This window comes from Panulirus ornatus, chromosome 45 (genome assembly GCF_036320965.1).
Source record: "Panulirus ornatus isolate Po-2019 chromosome 45, ASM3632096v1, whole genome shotgun sequence".
NCBI lineage: Eukaryota > Metazoa > Arthropoda > Malacostraca > Decapoda > Palinuridae > Panulirus > Panulirus ornatus.
The window spans coordinates 5,439,077-5,456,141 of record NC_092268.1 but is presented as its reverse complement, the minus strand read 5'-3'; the positions used below and the strand labels follow the sequence as shown (position 1 = coordinate 5,456,141).

At 37.5% G+C, this 17,065-nt stretch overlaps 2 protein-coding genes across 2 annotated transcripts; one reads left to right on the top strand and one right to left on the bottom strand.

The window, feature by feature from the left end:
- Positions 1-1,653: 1,653 nt before the first annotated feature.
- OSCP1 (Organic solute carrier partner 1) lies at positions 1,654-11,350 on the bottom strand. The gene is made up of 9 exons (XM_071688084.1): positions 11,235-11,350; positions 8,955-9,146; positions 8,468-8,622; positions 7,829-7,993; positions 6,463-6,622; positions 6,121-6,274; positions 5,815-5,910; positions 4,408-4,545; positions 1,654-2,834 (listed from the first exon to the last, which is right to left on the bottom strand). The coding sequence occupies exons 2-9, from the start codon at positions 9,064-9,066 to the stop codon at positions 2,663-2,665; spliced, it is 1,152 nt and encodes a 383-aa protein (XP_071544185.1). The 5' UTR covers positions 9,067-9,146; positions 11,235-11,350; the 3' UTR covers positions 1,654-2,662.
- A 683-nt stretch (positions 11,351-12,033) lies between these two features.
- Pop5 (POP5 ribonuclease P/MRP subunit) lies at positions 12,034-16,650 on the top strand. The gene is made up of 4 exons (XM_071688085.1): positions 12,034-12,185; positions 14,152-14,285; positions 14,861-15,030; positions 16,218-16,650. The coding sequence occupies exons 1-4, from the start codon at positions 12,055-12,057 to the stop codon at positions 16,317-16,319; spliced, it is 537 nt and encodes a 178-aa protein (XP_071544186.1). The 5' UTR covers positions 12,034-12,054; the 3' UTR covers positions 16,320-16,650.
- Positions 16,651-17,065: the final 415 nt, after the last annotated feature.

Sequence of the window (17,065 nt, the reverse complement as noted above, 5' to 3'; positions counted from 1 at the left end):
TTGTTTAGTGGATGAGAGGGGCCCTGGGCTGGATGCTCCATATATGTATTGATATATAATGATTTTTATGCGAAGCAGTTATCCAGTAGGAAAAAAAATCTTGCAGTCCTCTGACATCCCAATCTTGACTGTTTTATTACCTTCACCACCAAATGATTTTCAAACCATGCAGTGGTCAGTTGCCTAGTGATCCTGGCTGTTTTATTACATCCATAAATCACAGGCAACATTTTTCCTCTTTAGGTCATGAGGATGAGCCCTTCTCTTACTACAAACAAACTATACAAGTGTGTTAGCATTGTTGGCACACACAGTCAAAGTCACTACCTTTGTTTCCTGTAAGCCAGACTAGTGTTCTTAGCAGTCAGTGCTAAGTGAGTGTAGACTTATGTGTGCTGTAAATCTTTTCTGAAGTAATGTTTTCATCTTTCTCCAACATGGAAAGCTCATCAATATTCCTTTCAAGAGCCCCTTTGTCTGCTGAGTTTTACACCATATGATTTGAGGTAGTGAATGCCATTATGCATCCATCCGTCTGATAATTCATAAGGCTTAAAGGTTTAATTCCTAATGAAACAATCTGTACCCCTGGCAGAATAGTGACCCAGAAACAGACGCAGTAAAATTTCAATGCAACGTATGTAAACCATTCCAACACAAGCCTCTCTAAGAGCGGTTGATGTAGCTTCATGATTTGATCCACAAGAAACAGAGTACTTAATAGATTCACACTCATAGAACTTTGATAGCCTTTCACACTGGCTCATCATATATTATTTTGTTCTCAAGACTATGTGACTCGGGTAGCTGATGCTCTTTCACACTATTATTCAGTTTCTGTAATATTTGCCTATTCTACAGTGTGGTTAGCACGATATGCTCCCTCTTCACAACACCACACCCAGCATTATCACTCATCAGCTTTTTAGATGCCTTTATAATAAAGGACACAGTTTATGAAAATATGGCAAGTAAGGAAAGCATGGAGCTTTGCTACCCTCCCTACATTCAGACAGCAAGAACAGCAGTGTGTGCTTTGGCAATGATTAGTACACAAGGTGAACAACTCGTGAAACATGATTCAGATTGTCTCTAATCTGGACTACAGTTTATGAGAATTTTCAGTTTAGAAGCTCAGGTTTTGAAAACTTGACTATTTTCTCATAGGTACAATGTCATGAAGTACTAAAAAGATGTTGAGAGGTGATAGCAAGCATTTTATGGATTGATGAAACGTGACTTTTTGTGAAAAATTGAAAGAATTTGGTCTGTAAACCAGAAAAGAAAAAGAGCAATAAGCAGGATGATGTATATATGGCAAGAAAATGAAAAGATCGAGGAAAATGTAATAAGACTACAACTACATAATATGAAAGAAACGAGTAACTGAATCTACAAGAAACTCTCGCAGCATACCAAAAAGGTGCCAAACAAAAATGTTATGGAGCCAAGCAAAAGAGATGATGAGGCTCTTTAATACTTCCAAATGAACTCAAGATTAAGATCTGTACATTGTTTATGGCAGCAGAAAATACTATTACTGTTTGATCATGAGACTATATCTCATCACACATGGTTTAGTACTCTTGTTGCTCCAGCCTTTTTCATACGTGCATATATTATAGATTATAAAAGGTAAGTAATCCCAGAATACTGTTTTAAGTATAATTTATTTAGCATGTATTTGAAGAGAATTATACACTGGTAGTTTTGCAGCTGGGAGAAATGGAATACAGAATGAAGATATAATGGAGAAACTGCTTTATGAGTTATTGTTCTTAAATATTTCTTTGAGCAACAATACAGTCTCTTAAGTGTGTATCAGGAAGTCCTTTAGGCTAAATACCACATGCAGTATATATATCAGTGTCATATCATTAGTCACTGGCATGTAAATCAATGGAGTAAATGAGGTGCAGACCCTTCTGACCTTCCCAACATTCCATTAACAGCATCGATTTTGTGTTTATCATTTGGTGTTTACACATAAAATCAGTGATAAAAGAGCTAGTGCAGCTATGAAGTTAATCAAACATTTATGTTTCCCCCAAATCTGTTATACTTGGTGTCTGGTATATTTTGAATCATCATAGACATTTGGCTATGTTTCTAGGGAATGAAAAGAATTTGGTTATTAAAAAAAGATTTTTAAACTTAGCAGCATCGAGAAAATATAGGGTGGCATTGATCATGAGGTTGCTTTGTTTGCTTCCTCAACTTGATCACATGTTCACATACCATAGTTAACGCTTGGTGACTTTCATGGGCCATTTGTAATTATGCCTTTTAAATATGCATTACTTATTAGGAAAAGAAGATAGTTATTATATTCCCAACAATCGTTGTCACAGCTATTGCCTTTGACTCTCAGCTTCACAGCTCATTGCAAAGGACAGATAACTATGTTGGTTTTAACTGAGCTATTGAATTACATTCAAATTCATGAGATGGAGCAGGTTGTATTTCATTCAAATAAGCATGAATAAAACTCACAGTTTTGAAGTAACCTATCACAGACCTTGTATGCTCTCAGGCAGCCTGCATAGTACATCAGTCATAAAGACATGGTAGTAAGATACCATCATGTCGTACTGAATTGAATACACTAATATCTGCTGCCACAATTTGCCTATTCACAACTGCCCTCAAGGGTTAGCTGATATTATGCACTGTCCATTAGATCTAGGAGATCTTGATCCTTCTCAGCCATGGGGTCAGAGTCCTGTAAGGTCAGCTCCCCTAAGATCTTGCCCAGCTCAGGTCGCCCTTCACGCAGCCCGCCCTCAATTGTAATGGTGTCATTGAGCAGGAATTCTTGGTCATCAACAGAGCTTCTGAGCACCAAAAAGAGAAAAACCTGGTCAGGCATGTTTTTCAAAAATCCCATTCACAGTAACTCATAGTGGCATAAGTTGCTATCGGAAACATATCACTTAACTTTGGTGATGATTAGACTGAAATACACCTCAATTTCATGATTTATTCAAAAGGCTCTCCAACCAAATCTGATACAGAATGATTTAGATTATGGCTTTCATCCATCTCGCAATAATTCACATTTTCCTCATGTAGTTAGTCCCTCATTCTATTATACCATCTTATCATACTGTGCCTATATCAATTTGTCCCCTTTCACCATCAGTATCATTCTTTTTACTTCCATTCTTCCTAATTGCCTATGCCCTAAGATTTTGACCACCCCTTATGTTAGGATTCCTTTTACACTTTCATATAAAATTAGAAATTTATGCATATTACATTGAAACCTTTCACCCAGTCCCAAAACCTCCCATAATGGGTGTTTCAACAACTTTCACTGTAGTGCATATCTTTTTAGTCAACACCATACTACCACTTCATCACAGTAATGTGGGGTTAACACCTTTTCATCATGCCTGGCCATACTTTCTCCTTTCAGTACATGCTTGTGCTTGAACATGCAAGCCATCCTGCAACATACTATTTAGTATAAATATTCTGGTGTATACTTATAGCACGCTATGCGAATGCTACCCAAAGACCTTAAGCCTGTCGTGCACTTGGTTTTGCTAATGCTACTCAGCAATATAAAACTTTGCCTTTGCTCAGTTTGAAACTAGAGGGATGGGAGTGAGTGTAGTTTCTCAACTAATGTGTCGAGTCAAGCAATAAGTGCTTTATGTTATGTGATAGTACATTGTAGTTGTATGTTGGGGTTAAAGTATTTAACAGGTGTTCACTTACGCTGTTTGATATGTGACTGCACTGTGTTGCAGATGTAAATATTTTTAAGAGTTTTCATTACTTTCTGCTGATATAATGATTATGACTGTAAATAAAAGTTAATGGTAGATTTGTAGTCTAAACATCCAAAATCCAAATGCTCATACAACTGAAGATTCTCACTAGAGTGGTACTTGAGTTTTGGAGTTTTAAATTGGAAGCAGCAATGCTTCATTTTTTTTTTTCAGTTTTTATTGATATTTGTATTTATAATGGCATTCAACAAGCATCCAACTCCCAGCACTGCATCTTACATGTAAATTCAAAACTCTAGTGTAAACTAAGCTAATAAGAAGAAAGTAAAACAAATGTACAAATAGTATAAATGTGCAATATAAATGTATTCAAACTGTACTCTGCAATAATATGTACATACTTCACAGAAAGTAACGTTTAAAACTGAGAGTTCTCACAGGAAAGACTGGTACCTACAATCTTAAAGAATTAAAATTTAACCACCACTTTGCCTGTATCAATCTTTATCAATCAATCTTTTTCAGTTTGATAAATTGCAATACTGTATTTTGATGAAAAAATGTATTAAGATATGCTTACAAAATAAGTACAAGCAGTATACAAACCAACAAACTCTCCATAACACTAAAAATGTATTATTAGTAGCTGACGTATAATAGTTTGACTCACCTGTTATCCTCATCAGCAGGGAAGAGGTTTAGTCTAAATTCCTTTTTGGAGGAGGAAGCTGAACCAATCAGCTGAGCCAAGAGGTTTAGCTCATCCCGAGCTGTTCCACTGATGAAGCCACTACCTCTACCATCATCACTGGTCAGATGGGAAAGGCAAGTAAGAGGGTTGTTTACTTATTATTTATATGTAGTTCATTGGCCCCTGATGAGACGTTTCTCTTGTAGATATCATTCATGAATTTAAATCATCTAAGTATACGAAGGGATCTTGTGTATTCAGTATTTTGAAAGTATTCATATGTCTGTTCCATTGTGTCATTATTTACTGTTTTAAGATTGGAGGCTCCAGTCTCTGACAAAAGTCCATATCAAGGCTGGGCCTCAACTGAAATGGAGACAGGTTAATGAAAGGGAAAAAGAAGAAACACGGAATGTTATTTAAAGATTTTGGAGGAAGTGAAAAACCTGTCATCAATAAGTGCCAGGTCATAACTATTGTGAAAGAAACAGCCAACAACCACGCAGTAATCATGTGACAGCAACTTGCCAAGTATTCCATGGTCTAGCTAATGGTGGGGACACATAAGTAACCAGCTCTTGGAAGCAAACTTTAAAGCAATACCTATTGAAGAGGGAAAGTGAAACAACATTGCAGCTTAGAGCAAATGCCTCAAGTTTTGAAGTTAGCCTAGGAGAGTTGATAATTTGGACTGCATTTGACATAACTCTTTCAAATAAGGATCCAGAGCTGAAACTACCCCAGAAGTGAAAGCAGTACTCCATACAAGGACAAAGCAATTCTTTGTATAAACAAAGCTTCTGTTCAGAGGAAAAGAAATACCGACATCGAAACAGGACTCCCAGTTTCTTAGAGGTAGACTTAGTTATCTCCGTAATGTGGGGTTTCCATGAAGGTGTGGATGCACAGAAAGCCCAACTATGTTCATTGAGTCAATAGTTGGAGAGAGAGATGAAATTTATGAGTAATTTTTGACTGAGAGATGGGCAGAAGCTGCATCTTGTTGGCATTAAACTTAATCAGATTTCATCTACTCCACTGAGATATCCTGTCCAAGTCTGAGTTTACTGAGGAAGTTGTATCAAGGTAAGATGCAGATCAAGTGAGAAGGAGCATAACTGAAGGATATGGAGGAATGCATGAGTGCATTTGGTTATTTGTGGAAGAAAGGAAATTGTAAAGATGGATAAGAAAGTGTAGCTGACAGGAAAGAACCTCGAGGAACACCGCTGTTGGTGGAGAAATGTGAAGTTGATCCATCGACAACCATGGAGGTAGACTGGCCAGATTGGAAGCATATATTATCATCTGTCCTAGGGCGGTCTATAACCTTGAAACCAGACGAACATTATGAGCACACTGGCCGGCTGTTGTACTGAACATTACCTTGTAGTGAGGGATGGGTGGGTCTGTTGGCTGGAGTAGGCAAGGTTTGCATCATCCTCCGCAGGTGCTTGTTCATCATCTGTATGACTAGCATACCTGTCATAAACACATTATTAGGAACTCTATTAGATAGACCGTATCATATACTTAATACCATTATCATCAAGGAACTGAAATAATGGCACAGTAGATTTTGGAGCAGTATTTACATCAACCATGGTAGCAGAAACATGAGATTAATGCTCAAAAGATAAAGGCTCCATGAGTGTATGCTCTTTCCATATGCTGTACTAAATGGGTAATTACATATTGGTGCCAAGTGAGGTGCCCCTTGGGCCATTAGGTGCCAGGGAGCCACACTGGACTGCTGGGGTGAACTGACCCCCTGGGATGAAACGTAGCACACTAACCACCTCGCCATTACCCTCGAACACCCTGATGACGCCTGGCATCTCGCTCCCTGAAATGACTATCTTTGTCAATCAAGGTGAGTCTTGCATATACTTGGAAACTAAATCATAAATCAGCTTAGTATGATAGAAAAAAAAAATATGTTTTCTTAACACTCAAGTATAAAGCTTTACATGCAGTGAATCTTAAAATACAGTTAGGAAGGGAGAGAAAGATACTGTGGGTGGGTTAACTGACCATGAGGGACGGGGCCACTGGTAGGGAGCACAAAGGTGCCATTAGGTGTCTGCTGCTTCTCCTTCAGGAAGACAGATACCCGGATTCGCAGGTCTTGAACAAATCCCAACAGTGCCCTCCGTACCTCTGCTAGCTCTCCAATGCTCATGCCACAGAAAGTCTGACCAAAGATGTTATTGTATTCATTATTTCATATGTAGTCATTTATAAGTACTCAGGACTGATCTCCATGAAAGAGTCCTGGTGTTACCCAGAACCTCTTTCTATCTGCTTCTGCGGCCCAAGGCAGCTTTGCTTCCAGTAGCAGGGAATTGTAGACTCAACTGGAGTGAGAAGTTCTCTGACAATACTACTCCTAATGGTACAGCTTTGCAAAACATAATTTTTTTCTCTTGCAGGTGATCAAGTATGATAATAACAATACTAATGATATATATATTATTCATTTTATTTTATTTATTATACTTAATCGCTGTTTCCCATGTCAAGCAAGGTAGCACCAGGAAAGAGACAAAGAATGACCCATCCACTCATATATACATATATACATAAATGCCCATACATGCACATATACATTCATATACACATATACACATGTACATATTCATACTTGCTTGCTTTCATCCATCCCGTCGCTACCCTGTCCCACAGGAAACAGCATCGCTACTCCCCGCTTCAGCCTTCAATAAGGATGTATCCTCATCGTAATTAGTTAATAAAAGGGAGTTTAGTCTCTTTGAGAAACTTCTAGCTCCAAAGGAGTCCATCATTCTCCTGCTTCTAAGTGTAGCATAGCGTAAAGTTGTTGGAGTCCTACAAAAGGGGTCCTGGGATTTTTATGTAAAAATATATATAAATGTGTGGCAATAGTTTGTGTACTAATTTTTTTATGTTCACTTGGAAATATTTCTTTGATAGGATTTGAAGTGTTTTATATAGAATCAATCAATTTATATCAATAAATGTAATTTTGGAGAGAATTCATTATATAGGCAAGTTTACAAATGGCTAACATAAGATAAGCAGTCTTAAGTAATTTGGGTAGTGGATACATCAGTTTAGGCTCATAGTGTAAACAGGCCTCAGACTTCATGTACAAAGCACAAATCAAACCTCCATGTTCCAAAAAATGAGCAATAACAAGTTCTTGGAATATAGCCATAGTTTGACTGGAAAATCAAGCAAGAGAATGTCAGCATAAATGTTTTCTTTTCCACACTGTACTTTCTTCAAATCAGAGAAAAAAAATTACTGGAATGCCTTTGTTCAGTCCTGAATAATTCCTTTAGCGAGTTCCTTAAGCTGGCTTTTACACATCAAAGGCTGATAAGATGATGAAAATAGGTTGATGAATGTGGTAGATTACCTGTCTAAACATGGTGACGGTGGACTCAACCAGCATCAAAACTGGTGGCGTTGTAGAAAAAGCCCTGAGAGCATCAAGATGGTTCAAGGTAATAAGGAGGAGTTCACCAGGGTGGCTGCACATCAGCACCTGGTGCTTCAAAGCCATCACCATTAGGTCGTACAACTGCACCAAACATAACTAGTATTAGAACTACACCCTAAAATTCAAACTAAACCATATATTTCATTTACAATAAACATATGCTGCGTGTGAGGGAAACATAATCAGGAAATGTGTATATGTGTGTGTAAGATTGATGATTAAGAGTTAGGCAAGGCTATAGATAAGTTGATATACACATAACAATTGCTTGAATGCAATTTTGAGAAAAGTATAGAACAGAATTATACTTCATTATAACATGATTAGCATGTTCCTTATGTGCGTTGACATTAAGAAAGATGATCTTGAGCTATGGGGTTTTATGAATATCCTTAAGAAATTTTTTTAGTCCCACATAAAAGTTTAATTTGTTACCCAAGGATTAGAAACATTTGGCAGATATAAGGGAAGTATCAGCACTAATGAAAAAAGTACAACTTTGAATTTTTCTCAAATATATCTAAGCGAGGAGAGGTACATCAGCCCTCGACCAACCTTGTCCATGCTGGGGGCATTGAGGCGCATGATGGAGCCATGAGCCAGCTTTTCAAAAACCGTTCGCAGTGCCCGACGGCTGTATAACTCCTGTGGCTTGAACAACTCCTCCACAAAGCGCCGGTTGAGCATGATGCCAATGATGTCATTACGGACTGTTGAGGAAAAGACAAAAGAAAGGCAGCCATAAGTGTCATACAGCAGGACGGACTTGCAAATAGAACAGGGATCCATGAGAAGGATGGCACATCCTGTTACTGCCTGAACCAATCCCATGTTGTGGAATATGACTAGTACTATACTGGACATCTTTTGTGTTGAAGTACGAGTTAACTTATATGTCCTGCAGCAACACAATTGGCTATGTGTGTGTGAAGTTCATTCTCTACGCTTGAAATTGGTATCTGATATCCCTGTGATGTATTCATATATAGCTTTAGATGTAATGAACTGGGAAGACTGGCAGGTGAGACAGTCACTAACTGACCCTTAGCAGCACGATTTGGTGGGATATTCTGTGCTCGTAGTCGCTGGTCGATGATGTACATCATCTCACCACCCAGGTTGAGGAACTGAAGAGGAAGCGCGTGTAACGACATCTTCACCTTGCTGCTCCTGCTGTTGCCTCTTGCTACATAACCTCACTTGTTGCTGCTTGACCAACACAAACACACACACACTGCCAACATCAGACTTAATTACTAGGTATTAGTCTCTACTTTTAGTTGAGGAATGGCATTCAGCATCTGCCTACAATACTCAACCATTGTTAGTTCAGTGCTTGATGAGTTATTTCATTGTATATGTTTTTTGCAGTGTCTCTTTGTTGAGGATGGGAAGATCTACGAGTTGAGGTTACTGAAGTGTGAGGCAGGGGTAAGCTTTTTATTTCTACTTAAGGTTTGGTGGTTATTTATAGAAAAGGTTAGCATGTGAAGGGACTGGTGCTGTTTCATAGAAATGAGTGCCAAGCTTGATGAGGTGGGATGTGTTGGAAATGAAATGTGTGAGGACAATATGTGGTGTGAGGTGGTATGATCGAGTAAGTTAATGAAAGGGTAAGAGAGATGTGTGGAAATAAAAAGAGTGTGGTTGAGAGAGCAGAAGAGGGTGTATTGAAATGGACATATGGAGAGAATGAGTGAGAAAAATTGGCAAAGAGGATGTATGTGTCAGAGGTGGAGGGACCAAGGAAAAGTGATAGACCAAATTGGAGATAAAAGCATCAAATGAAAAGGATTTTGAGCGATCAAGGCCTGAACATACAGGAGGGTGAGAGGTGTGCAAGGAATAGAGTTAACTGGAACGATATGGTATACCAGGGTCGACGTGCTGTGATTGGACTGAACCAGGGCATGAGAAACGTGTGGGATGAACCATGGAAAGGTCTGTGGGGCCTGGATGTGGATAGGGAGCTGTGGTTTCGGTACATTACACATGACAACTAGAGAATGGATGTGTGTAGATACGGCCTTTTTTCGTCTATTCTGGCGTTACCTTGCCAGCGCGGGAAACGGCGATCAAGTGTGAAATATATGCATATGCATATTCAAGTCATGTAGCATCGTGTGTAGCGACAATCTGCCATAATTCAAGACACTCTCATTCATATCAGCATTCGGGTAAGAATTGGGTCATGATAACATCATATACATAACGGTATTCGATTAGGGTCAGCCATTTATTGAACAAAGTTCAGGGAGGAACTTCGAGCGGGAAGTTTCACCTTGTGGAACACCATTAACTTCCTATTCCTATTGAGAAGTGAAGTTTCTTATAGCACTGTATTCCCATTTTGTCTATGTGTGGCCATGTTCCCCACTACTTATGGGGTAGACATGTCTGCTGGAGTTGTCCATATTAAACCCTCCACATCTTGGCATTCACACTCATCATTCCTCCGTGTTAGCAAGCCAGCCATCTACATAAATGATAGCCCGTTCTCGAGGTCGCAATTAGCGGCTTAACTAGCAATATTGAGTATTCTTAAGCCGCCATTGGCTGCCCAGGTCTGAGCCAGGGGGACCAAGCCGACATGAGGGGAAGAATTATTATTTCTTTTGCTGATAATTTGCCTCTGATAAATCTACAAAGCAAATTAGGATCTTCTATTGCCTCGGCTGCACATATTTGCGTCATATTTATATATCGCCGTTTCCCGCGTGGAGCGAGGGGGCGTCGAAAACACGATTGAGCCTTAGAGGAACTATTATTATTATTATTATTATTATTATTATTATTATTATTATTATTATTATCATTATTATCATTATTATTATAGCTTCGTCTGATATCATCCAGAATGTCTATGCAACTTAAATACCCGGTAAAACGGAAGAGAAATATGAATATGTATGAATATGTATGAGAAAACATGTGATTTTTTGTGTAAAGTCAACAACCACATCATGTAAATTTATTTATATAGTTGTGTGACACAATGCATCATTTAATTATTTATCTATTTTATCAAGGAAAGATTATTACATCTGGCATATTGACGAGAAATAATGATTAATTTCACGCTGAAGCTGACATGGTAAAGGTAGGTTAAACTATACTCGTTTACACCTTTAATTTATAATTATTTCATATCAGTTATTAAAAAGATATATTAAAGGACTGAATAAGAATTAACTGATAATATAGCCATGAGAAAGTGTTTTCCATGATTAAACCTCAAAAGAGAGACGACATTTACCAATTCAAGAATAAGAATAAAGGCTTTTTCTTCTTTTTTTGTATTAATGATAAACTTAAGCCTTACCTGAATTTCTGTGTATTGCTATGTGTTTATCCTTCCCTTCCATTTACCAACTTAACTCAAAAATAGTTTTGCAATTAAGAATTCCATCATTGAACTTAATTTTACTAAAACAAATATAACTATATTATATGTCTTATTATGAATTTTATAATGTTATCAACTAAGTAGTGATATATGATAGATTTATTAAGATATATTATCCCAAAATGTTTTAGAAGAGCATCTGTAACCATGGTAACCCAGACACCGGAAACCAAACATCAACACATCCCAGCGAACACATAAACCTGCGCCAATTACCGTGAGAGAATACACAAAGAATTACTCATTCTATATGAAAATTAATTCCCATTTTTTTTCAAGATTAACACTACCGTTTTCTAAGTGAGATTCAAGAGCTTATTATTTACCTGATTTTACAAAAAAAAAACAAATGTATGTTTGTCTCATGTACACGACTACCACAAGGGCTAGAATGATTCTGTACTGAGTTTTATGTCATCGATTTTTATTAGTATGTTTTCTATTAAAATAAGGATTTCCTTTGGACTGATCCGGTGTAATCGTTATTCTACTCAGGTCCTTAATTTTCATCGGTACTGTTTCGTCGGAGTGAAGACATGGAAGGATGGGATAGAGGAGTCTCTGGGGTAACACAGTTTAAAATTCAAGAAAGGCAAAAGGTATACATAGAATATTATGAAATGGATTAATATCATATATAAGGAACGATATGCTGTCCATGTATTGAACAAGAACTCATGGAATGTTCATCAAATTTTAGTATGTAACAAATAATTTAATTAGGTGTTCGCCAGAAATGTTAGCTGCCGTGACTATTCGCTCGAAATGTTTGTGTCCTCGACAACTTTGTTGTTATGGATGGCTGACGGAAGGACCGCGTTGCTTCGTATATTCAGTTCAAGAAGACATGGTCAGATTTAAGAAAAGGCAAGTTGTTTTTCCATGTAAAATCTGTGTCTCTGGGAATGGAGAATGTGCCATTAATGGACGTCAGTCTGTAATAAAGTTAATGAATTAGTTTGAGAGATTAGGTGGTTAAGGGAAAGCTAAGGCCAAATCTGATATTTGAAACGTTATTTATTTTGCTTTGCAGTTGCAGAATAGAATAAGTTTGGAGAGTTGAGGAAGCTCGAAGGATCACAACTTTGAGACATTGAAGTTGTCAAGTTAAATGTAATTTGCCTCGTGGGCGAAGATCAGGGAAAATGTGGTGGATTATTTGTAAACATGGGAGAAATATATTGTGGATCTGACAGAGACTTTGTTCATCTCACCTGATATCTCCCCTCCCCCCCAAAGCAGCCAAGAGATCGCTTAAGTTCCTAGTGCAGAGCTTATATTTTTTCTGTCGCTTAAACACCAGTCGATCAAGCAGTTTTACAATGGCTGATACACTATACCTCCACTTTGTTATTACTTTTGAATAATCAATATGATTTTCTTCTTAATTACTATTGTAGTGTCTAGAGAGTACACTGAAATTTACACCACGATTCGGAACATTATATTTTGTTGAAAGGTACTTAATAAGGCAATGGTAGCGAGGATTATATATACTGGGTAAAGTATGCGATTAAATTTAATGTAAAGATTGGCATTACATGTAGGAATTACATACTGTGTACTGAGTTTTAGGGACCCATTCATGTCTTTCTCTTACACCTCTGCTTGCTTCTGTGGTGCCCTTAAGATTCGCGTATGGAAGACGATAACAATATATGCCTATAACATTTATGACATTGAAAATTCAGTGTGTTTATTTTGCCCCATGTGAGTACGAACATCAGTGCCGGCTATGTTTATTTTTCAATTTGTACTACGACAGTGTCACGTCATCCTCTATACTCGTTCTCTATGAAACTGAATGAGGTACTGTCGTAAAATCTTTATGCTTATTGTGAGTAACTGCATTATTTGGTGTTTTCTTTATTACATGATAAATCAGATGGGGTTAGTTGATGTAAACATAAACAACTGTAAAATTCAGGAGAACGTATGAAAACTCACCTACCTATTCTAAGCAGCCAGTATTTTTTATACTGATTTTTGGGAGATGTTACAATTATCTAATGTAGTAGAAAAGTTGGGAAATGTAGTGAGGAGTTTTCATTGAGGGTAAAGCATATGTGCAAGGGAGACGGAAGAGGTGTGAGTGGTTGCAGGTGAAGGTGGGCCAGTGTCAAGGGTGTGTAATGTCACCTTTTCTGTTTAATCCATTCATGGATGGGCTGATGTGGAAGGTGGACGTAAGGGGTCTTGACGAGAGGAATTGGTCGACAGTATGATGAGGGTAGCAGGTTAGAGCAGATTGCAGCAATGTGGCATAATGGGGATGATGTGCTGTCAGTGGGCTGAACTATGGGCTACAGTGTAAGAGAGAAATCTGGTATTAAGTGCTGTCTCGTTGAGTACACCGACCAGGGGGTGCTGAAATGGTTTGGACACATGGAGAGGAGGAGTGAAGAATGTCTAACTTGGAGGATCCCCTTGGCAGGGCAAGAAGGGTGAAGGGGTAGACCAAGGAGACGAGAAGTTGCATTGGAAGAGATGTTGGGGTATTGGGATGTGAACGTTCAGGTAGGTAAGAGGCATGCATAAGATGGAATAACTTAGTTTGGTGTGGTATCCATAGGCTGATTTGTTGTCCATGGGCTGAATCATTGCGTATGAAAAGGTCAGGGTAAACCATGAAATAGCCTGGGGTCTTGGCTGAGGATGGTTGGTGCTGGTTTTGTTGCATTATATATGACAACTGGAGAATGGAAATGTACAAATGAGGCCATTGATCATGTATTGCTGATGCTGCCTTGCTAAGGGAGGAGAGGTAATTGTGTAGAAAAGTATATATACAAAGATCGATTAAGTATAAAGTGAATTCTGATTTTTATTCTAGATATTTTGTTGTGGAAGTGGTGCCAGAAAATCATAGTTACTTTCGATGGAATGCATTGTACAAAGCTGTAGTTGAATCAGTAAAAAGACTTCACGGTGATTTTGGGCTTGCTGCAACCGCACCAGGTTTCCACGGTAAGTAGGTCAGTTTGTTTAACTTCCATAAATTCTTTAGTAACTGTGCACATTATTTTATTCACAGTTAGGATTATGAGTCATATTGCCATAAGATTGGAAGTTCGATGCAGTGATATTCTTTTTCTGGTTCTTGTGGTAGTGGTGATGACAACGGCAGTGGTATTAGTGGTCATGGTTTTGCTTTTGTGATGTTAACTTAGATGACCAAAATCAGACTACTTGTCCACTTCCATTTTATTTCCTGTATAGAAGCAAAACCAAGAAATCTCTTCATCATTCTATGGTTGGGTGGATATTTGTTTTTGTTTTTTTGTCAATACTTTGTACATTAACTTTCTCTTTTGATCTCGTAGATGGAAATCTTTAGTTTTCTGTTTCTTTATGTCCATTTGCATTTGGACTTTCCAAAGGAACGATGGAGGAAGACATTAGTGTGACTGGGTCTTTCCAGAATGTAGGTGCAATTATGTGAATAAATTTTAAATTTGCAGTGTCCAAGCTTTTCTTCTCTTCATATTCACTAAGTAGGTCTTTTGTAAACAAAGTTTTGATAATTATTTTTTATATTTCAGTGAAATACTGCAATGTAGAGACACGCATAGCATTTGTAAGTGTTGGGCGTGGACCTCACCTGTTAGTGGCCTCAGCTCTACCGCTCATCACCGAAATAGGAGGACAGGCAGCTTCAGTGCGCACCATACATGTTGCAGCTTCAATGAAACAAGGTTTTCTCTTTGTAAAGGTCAGGCAGTTATTTGTATTTCAATTATAAACCATGTAAATGATGCTGTTGATGAAACGAGCGTTGTAGTGCTTGAATTGTGTATTTTCATATTTAATCCTTATAATAGTGTGAGATTTATTTATGTGTACTTGAGATAATGAATGTGAACTTTAAGGTCTGTTAATGCATCTGCGTTAGTATTGAACACAGAGGGATTTTTATAATCGGATGTATCGGTAGCACAACAGAAGTGACTTGGATGTGCCAAAATGCAGTTATTGAGGAATGCTAACCATAATGGAAGTACAGTGTGGGAAAAGCATAGGTCCACCAAAGAATCTCAATGAAATTTTCTTCTGAGGAAATGGTCTTGAAATGATAGGGAGATAACCAAGATATTTCCTTTGTGTAACCAGCCAACCTTTACCTGAAGTCTCGTCTTCCTTTGTATAACTATTTGCATCCTTTAGCAAACTTGATTTCATTATTTTCACTTCATGCATATCAAATGCTCCTCTACTCCTCATCCTTATGCTGCAAACAATACATCTGAGTGGAAAATAAGGAGGGGTAAAATTTTCTAAAGTGGGAAAGAAAAAAATATATGGGACAGATACAGCAGAAGAAAAGTGACCGTTTGATTAACAGCATGGAGTTGTTGTGTCGTGAGGATGGGCTCTGGAAAGAATAAGTCAGGGAAAAGAGTGCAGTCTTTTCATTTCTCCAATAGAATTACATCTTATGTCATGTAAGTCAACTGGTTTACCACATATAGTTAAGGTTACAACTTGTATAAATGTAAAGAAAAAATATGCTTTATTCACATGTTACCCTTCTGTGATACTTTTATACCTTTATGAAGTAATTATTGAATTCCAGTTTTACTTACTACTTTTTTTGTTTTTGGAAATGTTTGAGGAATATGATTATAGTTGTGTCATGGTATATTCACTGAAAGGAGATTGTTTTGTTGTTTTCACCGTTGAACATAAAGTATTCCTAATGCCAACTTCAGCTCAACTTGTATGATAGGGAGAATATATGCAGTGGCCTAAATGACATTTAATATTATGGAAGTTTAGGTGCATAAATTGCCCTCATACAGTATTTATTATCAGTCTATTTTCTATATGCTTGATGAATTGCATCACTTGAATTGATGAAGCTGTGCTTAACGCCACATCATTATGTATCCCCCATAACAGAAATACCACGAGAAAAAGCTGAAGGAGTTAGAAGCAAGCCTGAACCCTGTTGAGAAGCAGCGTTGGAGGAGAGAGAAAGCTCAAGCCATGCGTTACAGATGATCACTTTTCATGTTAAGTATTATTTTACTTGAGTCTGTGGACGAGTTTAAAGATTAATGACAGGAGATATGTGAAAAAGTTTCATTTGCTTGAAAATGATTGTGAATATGAATAATGGGAATTGTTAACCATAGCCAGTAGGACTCTAAAAACTGTGGGTATGGTGTTACACATTTCAAATGAACAAGTGCACAGTTGTAAATTGGATAGATATATAATTTCATGTACTATACCTTTGAAAGTGGCATTTTTTTAAAATACTCTTTGTGGTTAAGTAATGCTGTTCAACATTTCTCATGTTAAGATTTTCAGTAAACAAATATACTATGAACTAGTTGTTTCATGTATACATATGTAACTATAATTTTTTTATTCTCAACTTTATGTGGTGGCTTTGGTATGTATAGCATTTGGATAGAAATCAATTACACACATCGTCAGGTCATGCTCAGTTGTTATGAGTGAAACATGGACTTCTGTATGTATAAAGTGCTTTTTCCTCTTTTACGCTATGAACTAAGTGACACCAGCGTCTACATTCACATCTCCAAATACAATTGCTTCCATTGCATCTGATAGCCAATCAGCCCTTAAGCTCTTTATTAGAAGTATCCCTACTCATTTATACTACAGTCTAGTCCTCCTCTTAGTACTTGCACTGTACTACTGCATATCTTTTCAATTAATACCAACCCTCGTGTATTATACATCACCATAACATCATATAAAAACTTTCATCCATATAC